Source organism: Schistocerca piceifrons, chromosome 2, assembly GCF_021461385.2.
Source record: "Schistocerca piceifrons isolate TAMUIC-IGC-003096 chromosome 2, iqSchPice1.1, whole genome shotgun sequence".
Classification (NCBI taxonomy): Eukaryota; Metazoa; Arthropoda; class Insecta; order Orthoptera; family Acrididae; genus Schistocerca; species Schistocerca piceifrons.
Window position 1 is genome coordinate 293284983 of NC_060139.1, and position 15442 is coordinate 293300424.

Below are 15442 nucleotides of genomic sequence, written 5' to 3' on the forward strand. Positions count from 1 at the left end.
GTGCTTGACAAGCCAATAAAACTCTTTAATTACACCACTTTTAAAATGACACGTCTGTAGGAGAAACAACAAATTAGAATGTAAGATGGGAGGAAAGTAAGCATGGGGACTTTAAGAAAATATGTGTTAACACTTTGAAGTGTGTGATTTGGGGAATAACAAACTGAAGAAAAGTATTTAGAAATAACAGTGAATTATAACATAAGATTCAGGTTCCAGTTTGCTTACAATGCATTGGCAGAATTTTATATGTAAAAAAATTGAGAACTTCATTTGAAATAAAGGACAAGATAGAAACAAAAATAAAAGAAATGGTGAGAAAGGAGAAAAAAGCGAGGCAAAGATTAAGGGGGAAGTGAAGGTGGTGGTTTTTTGAGAGGAGGGGGAAACAGTAATAATAATAATAATAATAATAATAATAATAATGTAGCAAGCCTAATGTATACGTCTCTGTTAACTTCAAAAAGGCCTATGACTCAATCCACAGACCCCCACTATTTAGGATTCTTGAAGAAAAAGGATTGGATTGGAAAATACAGAAAATCATTCAGCAGACACTAACAAATACAACATCCAAAGTGAAATTTATGGAAAAACTTTCAAGACCATTCGAGATAAAAACATGGCTTAGACAATGTGATGGGTTATCGCCTTTGTTATTCGGTTTAGTTCTAGATAGAGTCATGGAAGAATGGGAAAAGAAACTTCAAGAAAATTGCTGGAAACCATTTTAATTAGGGGGGGGGGGGGGACCTATGAATCCCCTACGTAGCCTTTGCAGATGATCTCCCAGTAATGGAAGATTCTTGTGAGACGGCTATAAAACAGATAGAAACTCTAAAAGAATGCACAGAGAAAGTCGGCCTGTAGATCTCATTTGGAAAGACAGTGTTTATGACGACAAATTTAGAAATTTTCAAATTACAAACCAAATATGGAGAAATTAACAGAGTATCACACCTTAAATACATAGGAGGAATTATCTCTGAAAAATATGCACAACAAGAAAGAATAGAAAAGCTCGTAAAGGTTTAGGATTTGTGCAAAACCTCTATAATAAAAAATGCTTATCTTTAAATGCCAAAATTAGACATTACAAAACAGTAAGTAAACCATCAATGTTATATGCCAGCGGAACCTTGGCACTAAACAGGAAAATGGATATAGAAAATCTAAAGAAAGAAGAAAGGAAAATAATTACAAAAATTTTTGGACCAAGATGGACCGCGAATGGATGGAGACTACAGAAAACGCCCAAACTTGAGGAATATTCTAACAAAGAGAGAGACATGAGGAAAGGATGCCTCAAATTCTATGCCTTCATAATGAGGCTTCCCGAACACAGACTAACAAAAAGAATAGTAAAATACATAGATTCCCTCGCTAATGGAGGAGAGTGAATCCAAAATGTTAAAAAAGACTTGCAATTAGCCAAAATCACCAAAGAAGAAATAGACGTAAGGAACAATTTTAGAATAAAAGTAGAAAAATGGGAAGTTAAATCAGAGACAAAAGCCCAAAGAACCGGAATGAAAGGGAGCAAAGAAAGAAGAACTAAATTCTCACAAACAATAAAAAACTCATGGGCAAATAAAAAGAACAAGAACAGAAAATGAATGATCCTTACGTAGCGTCCTCCACTCCGGGAGCTTTAAGACTAATAATAATAATAATAATAATAACAATAAGGACAGAAAAGGCAATATATACAGTGAGATGGAAGGATTCATGATTGCAATACAGGATCAAACAATAAACACCAGACATTACAGCAAGCATATTATTGAAGATACCAATACTACAACAGATAAATGCAGACTTTGCAAACAACAAATAGAAACAGTAGATCACATCACAAGCGGATGTACAATACTAGCAAATACAGAATACCCCAGAAGACATGACAATGTAGCAAAAATAATACATCAACAACTTGCCATACAACATAAACTAATAAAACAACACATTCCCACATACAAGTATGCACCACAAAATGTACTGGAGAATGATGAATACAAATTATACTGGAACAGAACCATTATAACAGATAAAACAACACCACATAACAAACCTGACATCATACTCACCAATAAAAAGAAGAAATTAACACAATTAATCGAAATATCCATACCCAATACAACAAATATACAAAAGAAAACAGGAGAAAAAATTGAAAAATACATCCAACTGGCTGAGGAAGTCAAGGACATGTGGGATCAGGATAAAGTTGACATTATACCAATTATACTATCAACTACAGGAGTCACACCACACAATATCCACCAGTACATCAATGCAATACAGCTACATCCAAACTTATATATACAACTACAGAAATCCGTAATTATTGATACATGTTCAATTACCCGAAAGTTCCTAAATGCAACATAACATATACTGTACAGTTAAAAGGAAGTGATGCTTGATCAAGGTCCGTGTCACTTTCCATTTTTAACCAGACTTAACGTCTGAGAAAGTAAAGAAATAACAATAATAATAATGTAGAGGGAGACAACAGCTGCTGATAAGCCAAATAGTAAAATGCATGAATCTATATAGATGGGGTGGGGTATGTGTTGTAAAGTCACTCCCTGCCTCTGAACTTGAGTAGTGTTGTTATTTGGGTTGGAAATACAAATGATGTGAGTGGCTAGGTGTGAAGGAAGTATACAAGTTGTCTCTGTTATACATCATAATGTGCTTGAGAACGGAATACTGAATTTTGTTTGTGGACATTCATTCTGAGCGTGACTTGTAACATTCACCTGCTTTAATTCCTCATTGATTGTCCTCAGTGTCGACATACAGCGTTGCTACACTGGCTGAAAAATGGGGCGTGGAAGTTCATCACTGACTACTTTAAATGATGTAGCTGACAGGTGTAGTTCTTTACTTTCACAGTTCATAACCCCCCAATAATACACAGTTATATGGCCAGTGCACTTTTGTTTAACTTTCAATAAGTCTCATTAATAGGTTGCAAGCAAACATCAACATACTGCTACAGTATTTTACTGTTGAACATCTATGAGCAGTAAAAGCCTAACCTCACAGATCTTGCCGCATAATATGGTACGTATTGAACAGACACTGTCATTGTTTTAGCACATGGCCTATTACACTTATTTCACAGTTAAGTGGATACATTGTTGTTAATCTAACCAATGTTCCTCGTGTGATATTCGGCTGTGGACTGACTGTCTCGGGGCCAAAAATCGAGCCCTTATATATCTTCACAATAATAGGCACTGAACCTACACATCGTTCGATGTTTAATTTAGAGAAATTACAGTTAAAACATACCTCATTCAATTAACTGAAAATGTGGAAAAATTCTTTCTTTTCAACAGTTTTTTCCACTACAAGGGTTAAGCCGAATTATTTGTTTAAGTGATGAAATTAACAGATATAGTTATGCGAACAATACTTTTGACAAAACTGGTAATTACTTTGGAATTAATTAAGGGCTGACTTTGCTAACATTTTTCGAACAGAGCCAAATAAATACTTAAAGAATGCTATTAGTTGTTCCTTCAAATGTTTGTAATTACTACAGAACTTATATTTGTTTATAAGTCAACAATAGAATTTAAGTTATGAAACAATTACTGATTTCGCCCTAAAACAAAAGATATTAACTAGGAATAGTCAAAATAAATTAGAAAATTACACACATAAAACTAAGCACTTACATAAAACGAAGCACAAAATTAGATCTGGTGTTATATTCTTTAAAACTGAGGGACAACCTTTCTCTTGTATGAAAATGCATATTAAACTCACACATGTTAATGGTAATTAGCCAGACATGAAAAAATGAATTTTAAGGAGGCAGATGGCAAAACAAGAGGGGAAGTAAAAAAAATCCCAGTTTGCTTCGTCACAGACTGGTGCAGGTAGAAATTTAAAAATGGGGCTAGGCACAATGTTCACAAATATGAATATAAATTAATAACAGTTTTTCTCTCTTTGTAGCATCTTGTCCTGTAGAACTCCATACCTACGTATTTTTGGTATTCTGTATTCAGTCAAATGCTTCCATAAATTACATTATCATCATTCTTATGGTTATAACTGATTCTGCTTATACTTTGATATTGAGCTTTTGTCCAAATTAATTACATGACATAGTGCTTGTTACTGTGCAAGATTCAGAAATGTATTTCTGCCCTTTCTGTCAGCGTGAAGGGAGTCGTTGACTAGTGTAAGGTTTGTTACTGTGCAAGAATCGTAAATGTATTTCTGCCCTTTCTGTCAGCGTGAAGGGAGTCGTTGACTAGTGTAAGTTCATGTAAGTGTGTAAACAACCTGGCACAATTATTGTCATAGTACTATCATGGTTGAAGCCCTAATAATTCCAAAACATGTTTCAATTCTTCAATGAAAAAATTGTAGATAGGTGGGTGAGCTACCGAAGCCTGTTTCACAAATAAACTTTGGTCTCTCTTGTACCCTGCCAACAACAAATAACAATAACTTTTCCCCATTTCAAGTTGAACTAATGAAAGCCTCTCTATTTTTCCCCTCCTCATGCGGTTACTCCAGTTTTTATAGCAGACGTAGACATCATATTTTCAGGTGTCTAGTTGGATGTGTAATTCCATTTCATATGCTGAATATTCCTGTGAGTAATAAAAAAAGTACAAAAGGCAATCATTCAGTTTTAGTTAAATGATGAGTGGTGCTTAGGTACACTTAACAGACAAAAAAGTCACTCTTGGTTTCAAACTTTTGTTCTTCTGCTGTTACCCATTGTTGGTCATTGTTCTCTCTATCTCAATCAATCAGAATCATCATCATCATCAGAATGATCATCATTATTTTTTGGGTGTGTGTCCGGGATAGCATTTTATCTTCTTTCAACATTTTGGCTGGTAACCTCACAGCCATCTATTAGGTGAGTCGCTGGCAGTATTTCAACCACTTAATGCAGTACTGTGAAACTGTGGATTAAATGGATGTGTGTCAGAGGTAACTTTGTCAATAACCCAACTTGAAGATGGCTGTAAGATTATCAGCTGAAATATTGGAAGAAGAAATAATACTGTCCTGGGTTCATGTCCAAAAGATGATGGAATATTTTATCTGCTGGTAAAACCTCAAGGAACACATGATAAACCTCATTCATTCTAATGGAACAACATCCAATTTCATTGTGTTTGTATTGTATCTTTAATGTCTTTGAATTTATATTGAAAAATTTTAATCATATCATCTGTATTGTTTATATTTATTTCACCATTACATCCAACTCATTAGGAAATCAATAACAGTCAAAACAAAAGCAGTGACAGGTGGAACTGTTCAGTTTCACTAACAAACACAGACATCTAATTCCTGTGTTTGTTAACTGTTCTAACATTCAATTCTGTGACTCTTTTTAGCTTGCTGATATTCATCTCGTTGCAGTGCCTGTACAAGCCAGTCATCTGTTTCAGCAATTTCATTTTCTTCTCCATCACTGCTGGCATCAGATTCGGTGGAGGCAATAGAAAATGAATGTTGTCGTGCCTGCTGCCTCTGGTTTGCAGTACACCTTGCCACCCTGAAAATGAGTAAATGAACCAGTGTCACCCATGAAAATATTCTACAAATTGATGTATGTTTTTCTGCCTGCTTTTAAAGCAAACACAAAAAAAGGAAATTTAAAAATGATTTTTATTTGCTGACAATCATAATTGTGTTTTCAGATGATGGGTTTCAACCATCTGCAATGGAATCCTCAGACATTTGTGTGCTGCACAGCAGTGTCATGCATTGTCCAGGCAGTACATGGATATGAGGATGGTTGTTGGAGATGTTTGGAACCTGTTATCTGAAAACACAGTTGTGATTGTGTCAGAAAATTAAAACACTTTTAACAGTTGCAGCAGTTATGGTTATCTTCACTTTATGATTAAAATATGGTACCGTACAATAATATATGATATCGTTCTGCAGTTTCTCTAAGTACATTTGATGGCAACAAACTGCTTCCTATTTTGTCCAAATGGTACAGTATTTAAGAGTGGGTCCAAGACAAAATAACAATATTATGAAAAGGATATAAATCCAACATGATTTCCAGCCCCTCCTCAAATCTGTAGGTCCGCCCCAGAACCACCCCCTGAGTCTGTCTACCTCCTGATCCTACAACTCCCCACACTCCTACCTTCCTGAAGTCTATAAACCCAACCACCCAGATGCCTTTTGTGGCCAGTTACTGTGCCCCCACTGCTCTTGTGAACCAGCACCTTCAGCCTATTACCCATGACCTACCTTCCGATATGAAAGACACCAACAATTTCCTTCACCAACTTTCTACAGTTCCTGTTCCTTTACCACACATTACCCTGCTCATCATGGTTGTTACTACCTCCCACTACACTAAAACCCCCAATGCTGTAATTACTTCTCCTTTGAAGGCATCACCTGCAAAAAATTCATGGCACCATCCTGTGTCAATCTATTCAAGGGTCATCCAGAGGAACCACTCCTAACCACTCAGAATCCCAAGCCCCTCACCTCGTCCAGATTCATTGATGACATTTTCATGATCTGGGCTGAGGGTGAGGACAACACTATCCACACTCCTCCAGAACCTTGACACCTTCTCTCCCATTCACTTCGCCTGATCCTCTTCATCCCAACAAGGCACTTTCCTCAAATTTGACCTCCACCTCAAGGGTGGCGGGTGGCTACATCAGTACCTCTGTCCATATCAAACCTACCAACCTCTAGCAGTACCTCTACTTGAATATCTGCCACCCATTTTAGAATGAGCGTAGCCACCCATGGTCATTGCATCTGCAGTGATGATCAGTCCCTCTCCAAATATACCAAGGCTCTCACTGAAGCTTTCGCAAACCAAAATTACTCACCCAGCTGTGTACAGAAGCAGATCTGCCATGCCTTATCCCTCCAGCCACTTACCACCTCCCACATATCCACTGCCTGACCACATTCTGCTCGTGTTCAGTGCTGCCCAGGACTGGAGCAACTGAATCATGTACTCTGGCAGGGTTTCGACTACCTCTCCTCATGCCTTGAAACGAGGAACATCCTCCTCACTATGCTTCCCACCCCTCCCACAGGGGTATACAGCTGTCTGTACATCCTCCCACCACTCCTGTCAGATCATGAGCATCTTCTATCCCATCTGAAAAAGTAGTCCGTGATCTACAGATTAAGCTGCAATCACTATGCTGCTTTCTATATGGGCATGATGACTGACAATCTGTCTGCCTGCATGAATGGCCACTGCCATATTGTGGTCAAGAGACAGCTCAACCACCCAGTTGCTGAACATGCTGCTCAACAGTGTGTTTTACTTCAACAACTGCTTCACAGCCTGCACTGTCGGTATCCTTCCTACCAACACTAGTTTTTCTCAGTTGTGTAGGTTGGAACACTCCCTGCATTATATGAGGGTGGTTTTTAAAGTTCTCAGAATCACCATGAGAGGTCAGTGCTAGCGCAATGAGTTGTTCATGTGATATTCATCGGGCTGTGGCCTGTAAACACATGTCATGTCAGTGCTCTTGGAAGAGATCTGTGGCAGTGACGTGGCTCTGTTGTTGTTCCCGCATAGTGATTTGCAAAGATGGGAAAAATTGAGATTAGAGCAGTGATCAGTATTTCATAAAGAAAGGTACGAAAGCAAAGGACATTCATGCTGATTTCCAGAATACACTGGGCGACTCTGCTTTTTCATAATTCAACTGTTATCAAGTGGACAAATGAATTTAAATTTGGTCGGGAGAGCTTCAGTGATGATCCACACAGTGGTCAGTTAAGATGCGTCAGTACTCCAGAAATCATTCCAAAGTGCACAAAATGGTCATGGAGGATTGCTGATCGAAAGTGTATGAAGTTGCTCACGCTTGCCATATCTCATCTGTAAGGGTATATCACATTCTGACAGAAGAATTAGAAATGAGAAAATTATCTGCAAGATGGGTGCCATGACTCATGATGCACGCCCGCACACGTGCTGTCCCTATGGCAAAATTATATGAACTCAGGTATGAATTGTTGCCACATCTACCTTATTCACGTGATATGGCTCCATCAGACTTCCATCTTTTCCCAGAACTGAAAATTTTTCTTGGTGGTCGAAGATTCACTTAAAATGAAGAATTGGTAGCCAGAGTTGACAGCTGTTTTGCAGGCCTGGAGGAAACTCATTTTCAAAATGACATTCACAGCTACATGGTTCTCTACTCGTCTCTTTTTACGTCTCTACTACAGCTGTTCACATCACTGCAGGTTAGTTGGATCACTTCCCTGGCCAGTGCTGTCCAAGTTACATGCGGCGGTAAAGCTGTTGCCCCATATTATCTATGAGCCGATGGACACGTAATGTACAGCATAGAACATATCCTCATCATCATACTTGACTGTATTCGAACATCTTCACTTCTGCTCCATGTGAAACGAAATCCAATGAGCTTCCAGCAAACGAGGAAAAATACATCATGTAATGTTTACATGAGGTTTATTCTTAAGATGAATGGAGTATAGTTATTCAACAACAGCTCCAATGGCCATGCCATTTTTATTCCACCATTCTCCATCACTGTCTTCTCAGAACAGTCTTTCTATCACATCCTTCAGTCTTGCAATCCCTTCAGTCTACACCTCATAGTTTACATACACAGCTGTCCTAAAATATATGGTAGCTTTTTGAGAGCAGTAAGGAAAGATTTCATTCATTCAGAATATCAGTAATTAATTCAGATGCTGCCTTCCCCATTCTGCAGTCTTTATGGGATTCCAGTTCATAATCCTAATTAGAGTTGTCATATTTATATACTTTAGAATCCTACTCTTCTTCTTGGCCTACATAAATAACTTACTAAGACATTAGAGAATTATGAAACAAATACAATGATAACTGATCCAAACACATTCATACCAGAGGCAGCATGGAGAAGTGCAATATGGGCTTACAACTGGTTCACAACAAACAGCTCAACTCTTTGATCTTACAAAAACTCATATTATTCACTTTCTAGCCAACAGAAATGTCTTACAGGTACTGGAGCTATTTATTATTTCCTTAGCATTGATGTAGTACCTCTAGATGTGCAGAACTGAATACTGTATGTTGTGTCTTTTAAAAACTGAGGGTGAGACCAATTGCAAAAAACTAGTCAATAATACTTTTAAGGACCTTGTTTACTATTTCTTCTGTTGCTATATGTGTGAAAGGACTGATTACAATACTAATGTCATCTGCAAAAAGAACTAATTCTGCTTGCTGTATTTTAGATGGAAGGTTGTTTACACATTCGTATATGAGGCACAGTAGCAGACATAAGACTGAACAATGGGGAACCCCATATGTGATTTCTCCCATCGGAATGATGTCCCCAGACTACATTGGTTGAATCGCTAAAGGTTGAACAAGTATGTAGCCTACAGAAATGTACAATAACAACACTAGCAGAGATGCTGAGTCACAGATAGGCAAAACAAAAAGACTGTCGAACATGTAAGCTATCAGTCAAAAAGGCCTTCATTGGAAATAGACAACACACACACACACACACACACACACACACACACACACACACGACCACAGTCACTGATGAATGCCTTTTTGGCTGAAAACTTACTTGTTTGACAGTTTTTCTGTTGTGCCTATCTGCGACTCAGCATCTCCACTATATGGCGAGTAGCAGCTATCCTTTTCATAAAATTTTCATTATTCCATCCTGGATTTTCCATTGTTCAGTATCAATGTTTGTTAGTTGTGTGGTCCATAGACCATTTTGCATGATAAATCACAATGATGTGGAATGAAGCATGTAAAGCTGATAACCCGACTGCTTACATTAACTTCTTCAGTGCCCTTGGATTCCTTACACTTAAATGATAAGGAATTTAGTCCCTAATGGTATTAGTGGTCAATGACAAGAGTGGAATGAATGTGAAATACACAATCACAATACATCGCAACTGGTTTTCAGTATGCTTTACAGTAATAGTGTGCAGTGGCTACTTCTGCCAATTGATGTATTGTGACTGCCCCAAATCCCTAATGATTTTTGTTAGTGATGGGATCTGCAAAACATGATGTGCAAATTAATTAATTTATTTGTATACCGTAGTATTAAAAATATTTGAGTTCATTGGGATGTTTCTGAATGGATGACTCTGTAAAGACAAACACTTCCTTTTTCTTCATTGTTTATCTTCTTCTTCTTCTTCTTCTTCTCCTCCTCCTCCTCCTACTCCTTATGCTCCTTGTTTGTGGCTTTTATACCAATCTTAATGGGGTCAGTATGTTAATTTATTGATTTGACAATGTTAGTGGTAGAGGGTGGCCAGATGCCTGTTCGTGAACCCCTCCCCTCCCCCTCCCCCTATGGGACAGATGTTATATGTCCCTGTCTGTGTCTAGTGTTACACCATGTGAACGTGAGTGAAAGTTTCCGAAATGTTTGCCAGTTGTGTGTCTGGAGCTAGCCTGCTAATCCGTGCAGGCTTCAGAAAGGACTTCCTAACAGTTAAATTTGTATTAGAAGTTAAGAAATTCCTCTTTTTCAGATATGTGTTCTTGCTATTTCCTGTCTGCATTTTATATCCTACTAGCTGACAAACCCAGCATTGCCTGGGTATTAATTTTGCCAATTTTCTGTTAGAAACAAAAACGAAAAATTAACTGGGTTTGTAGTGTAATACCTAAAAAATTTAATTTCCATGTATTCATAGAAACACCTGAGAAATTGTGTGAGAATTTATGTGTGCTGGGCACAGCTGCTTCATGCATTTACAATTTGATGTTGCAAGTGTCTCTGTGACAACACCTCTTCATAACTCTGTAGGCAGCTATTGTTTTTTTGCATACAGCCATTTGCACTTCACATTTGAAAGCTGTCAAAAGCTTTGCCAGGTATCAGGGATTTCCTTAAGTTGACTTGACTGTATCAGTGTCCTAGTAGTAAAGAACAAAAGTATTAAAACTTCATGCATGATACAGCATTTTTTCACACATCTCAGTATTAATGATATCATATCTCCTGAATTGTGTGTGTTATCATGACATAATTTTCTAGGTTCATTTTGTGGCATATATGGATACTGTCTGTGAAATTTTTTGTGAATCGAGCTAGTAGGTAGGTGGTTCTTATGCCAATAGTGATTTTTGCCTGGCAGTAAGGGATACGTGTACCAAGGTTGGCTGAAATCGGCTGCTTTGGTTTAGGAGATATGAAACATACACTTATATATTCTAGGGATGGCCATTATTTCTGGAACAACAAATTTTTTTGTCTGCAGTTAACCTCACTATTAAAGCCATTCAAAATAGCCAGTTTCTGAAACAACTAATTTTTTAAGAATTGTTTTTACTTCCAGTAATAAATGTGGACTTCATACAAAGATTGGAAAATTATAATGAAGGTGAAGGTACACTAGATCACAGTCAAGATGGGGTTTAGGCTATGTCATACATCAGTCTCATTGTCCCCATGAAGGACTGTGATGGTGTAGGAGATGGGCGCGACAATATTGAGAGAGAAAGTTCACAAGCTGATGTCTTCCCTGTGTCTTCAGGATGGTATCAGTTTTTCACCCTAAAGCAACCACAAAATTATGAGTTCAGTTATTGTCTCGAGTTTAGAGCTCATCAATAAAATTGTAGCTAGGAGGATGTGATGAAAAGTGATGATGATGATGAGGTCCCATACTCGAGGAGCGTAGGGGACGATGCGAGAGACCCGCACCGCTGTACTAGGCTAGGTCCTAATGGAGGTGGTTTGCCATTGCCTTCCTCCGACAGTAATGGGGATGAATGATGCTGATGAAGATGACACAACAACACCCAGTCATCTTGAGGCAGGAAAAATCCCTGACCCCACCAGGAATCGAACCCTGGACCCCGTGCGCGAGAAGTAATGCCTCCAAATTTTTTATGTGAAAATGTTAAAGCTTTTTATATAAAACAAACATGATTAACGTTGTACATCATTATTCTTCATATCTAGATAATTGCAGCCCTCTGCCACTAGAGAGCTCTGAATTGTAGCATGTAACAGGGTGGTGTGTAATGTAACTGTCGGTGCGTGAGGAACAGCTGCTGTAATCGAGTATTGATTTCGAAAAGTTTATCCACACATGAAGCACCTTCTTCTTCAGCTTCACAATGCTAGACCGCACATGAGCACTGCGCCATCTGCAACAATCCAGGACCCTAGATTCACTGTCATCAAGCACTCTCCATAATGTACAGTCCTGACTTGGCCTCATCTGACTTTCATCTGTTCCCAGTACTCAAAGAACTACTTCAAGGACTTCACTTTGATAGTGATGGAGTGGTGCAAGCAGAGGTGAGGCTGTGGCTCCATCAACAAAGTCAAATATTCTACAGTGACAGCATCGACAAACTGGTCTGTGGTTGGGAGAAATGTGTTTGTCTCCAGGGTGACTATGTTGAAGAATAAAGATGCTGAATAGTAATGATGTTTTGTTGTATTTAAAAACTTCAAAGTTTTCACATAAAAGCTTCAGAGGCATCACTTTTCAGCACAACCTCATACATCAATTAAATTTACCTTCTCTTCTGTGGAACATTGTGGACGTTTTCTCGTTATATGATGTCGCAAGTTTGTTGTGCCTCCTCCCATCTTTAATCTTTGAGAGCAAATGTAACATTGTACTTCACTGCTACTGCACTTTCTAAAATACTTGTAAACAAGGGATGGTATCGTTCTGCAATGCAACTGATGTCCGAGGCCATCACTGAGAAACTATCATATAGACCAGGTGGCGGCAAAAGAAAGGAAGAAAGATCAAGATTTAACGTCCTGTTGACATCTAGGTAATCAGAAATGGTGACGAGCTCTCAATGTTTCAAGGATGGGGAAGGAAATCTAATTTCAAAGGAACACCTGATGCAATTTAGGGAAATTATGGGAAGCCTAACTCTGGATGGCTGGATGCAGATTGGAATTGTTGCCCTCCCAAATGAGAGTAGTGCACTAACCACTGGAGCATCTTGCTCAGTCAGTTTGGGGGCAAGTCTTGCACACTGCATGTTCACGTACACCGTCTGATAGGCCACGCCACATGCCAACAGATACATTATTGTCACTGCAGTGTTGAACTAATTCTTATGTCATGTGTAGGCATTGTTATTAAAATAGTGCTAATAGCATTTCTCAATTTCTGTACCAGTCCAATATTTGAAAGTAATATAAATTCTATGAGAAAAATTAACTCATTTCTAAAAAAAAGTTTTATTTAAAAACCAAAAATTTTACTACTGTTACTATGGCAAATAGATTTGCTGGTTTTATACCCGATTATCAGTAAAAAATGAAAGAAACTTGTTATAACTGAGACTAAACAAGTACTGGAAAATAATGGTCATTCAGAACTAAAATACTGGTATCATTTTTAACCAGTCAGTTTTTCCCATCCCTAGTATATACATCAATTTTTATAACATCTGCTTAAACTATCCTAAGTTATTTTGCTGCCCAAATAGCAAAACTTATCATTACTTTTAGTGTTTCACTTTCTAATTTAATTCCTTCAGCATTGCCTGATTTAATTTGAGGACATTCCTTAATTTGACTGCATTCCATTATCCTTGTTTTGCTTTTGTTGATGTTCATCATACACTCTCTTTTCAAGACACAATCCTTCCCATTCAAATTCTCTTTTAAGTCTTTTGCTGTGTCTGACAGAATTATAGTGTCATCAACAAACCTCTAAGTTTTTATTTCTTCTACGTGAACTTCAATTCCCTTTGCAAATTTCTCCTTTACTGCTTGCTCAATATATAGATTGAATAACATGGGGCTTAGTCTACAACCCTGTTTCACTTGATCCTTAGCTACTGTCCTTTCACTCCCTGTATTTTACCCTGCTACATTTAGAATGTCCAAGAATTATTTCAGTCAACATTATCAAAAGCTTTTTCTGAGGCTACAAGTGTAAGTTCACCTTTCTTCAACCTATTTTCCAAGATAATGTGTAGGATGAGTATTGCGTCACATGTTCCTGCATTTCTCCAGAACCTAAATTGATCTTTGCTGAGTTCAGCTTCCACCAATTTTTCCATTCTTCTGAAAATAATTTGCATCAGTATTTTGCAATGTGACATGTTGAAACTGTTTTACCATCAGGTATGATGCTAATAAGTGCAAAACAAGTCGTGTCTGAGGTATAAATAATTGAATATTTGCTGTCCAGACTTAACTCATTAGTGAAAGTGCCAAAATTGCTGTTGCCTCTAGTTTTTCTTGATAGATGAAAGAAAACTAAGATTGGAGAAGTTCATAAACCAGCCTTTCCAGCATCAAATTCCATACTGTTTTCTTGGACACTTAAAGAATGATCAATACACTAATAAATTTCTTTTGTGACTGTTCCTTCCACACTGGAATGTGAACAACTTTAATGTTGATATATAAAAAAAGAAGGCATTTGAAGCACATACATGCACTAAGTTGTCTCAAGGTATAATTTTCTGGCCTGATTTTCCCGAGATGATCTGTAGAATATTTATTCGCGAAAATTGAGGAGTAAGAATGTAGTGCCGTGTAGAGAAATATACATCTCAAAGCTATCTTTATGGTAAATGTCCATTTGCATGACAGTATTTTTAAACAATGTTATGAAAAGGAAAGTTGCCACTCACCTTACTGGCCAAAAGCGTTATTTGTGACAGTCTTTTTGTTGTGCCTATCTGCGACTCAGCATCTTCGCTAATGGTGAGTGGCAACTTCCCTTTTCATAATATTGTTACATTCTATCCTGGATTTTTTTACAGTATTTTTAAAACTTTATGATTATTAAGGAAAAGTTGCAACTGTGTCAGAGCAATCTGTACAACTTCAGAAGTTGTCTGGATTGGGTCGCCGAAGCCATAACATTTCCACTGCTGGCAAAAAGGAGTTACTGCACAGTGCTCCACTTTTTCAGTGAGCTGCACCTTCTTATTTTGTCTCCTCTGGTGGTGTGCTATGATACCAGGATTCCTGACTTGTACTTGCAAACAAACAACAAATGAATTACAGAAATTTATTTTTCGAAGTAATGATTAAAACTTTATGGTTACCCCTCATACATATGAGGAGTGCATTGTCAAAGACGGTCAATTCCACCTTTAATTACTATGATCCTTTAAAAGTAAATTTCAGTTCATTTTTTTGATATAGAGTGAATAACAAAGTTGAAATTTGTGAGTAAATTTAGGAGCTGTCCAGTTATGTTGCACATATGAGTATTCTGTGGTCATGTTCTGATTACTTCTATCTCTTGACTTTTCTTGCTTGTTTAAAATGAACTTCTTACACATTCCCTTCTGTAATTGCACTTTATTATGTTAAATTGTAATGTAAGATACAACTGAAAATACAAAATCTTACAACATAAGCGGTTCCACCAAACTGGATATGCGTAGCAGTATGGGAATGCCAGAAAGGTGATCCTGTCATTTTATTGGCTG

The 15442-nt window shown here is 37.6% G+C and overlaps 1 protein-coding gene across 1 annotated transcript in view; it reads right to left on the reverse strand.

Annotated features, from left to right (window-relative positions):
* Positions 1-5211: 5211 nt before the first annotated feature.
* Positions 5212-15442, reverse strand: part of LOC124774937 — a 553705-nt gene continuing 543474 nt past the window's right edge. Inside the window, exon 4 of the mRNA XM_047249628.1 lies at positions 5212-5545. Within this exon, the coding sequence (XP_047105584.1) occupies positions 5356-5545 (190 nt within the window). The 3' untranslated portion in view covers positions 5212-5355. The remainder of the gene's footprint in view (positions 5546-15442) is intronic.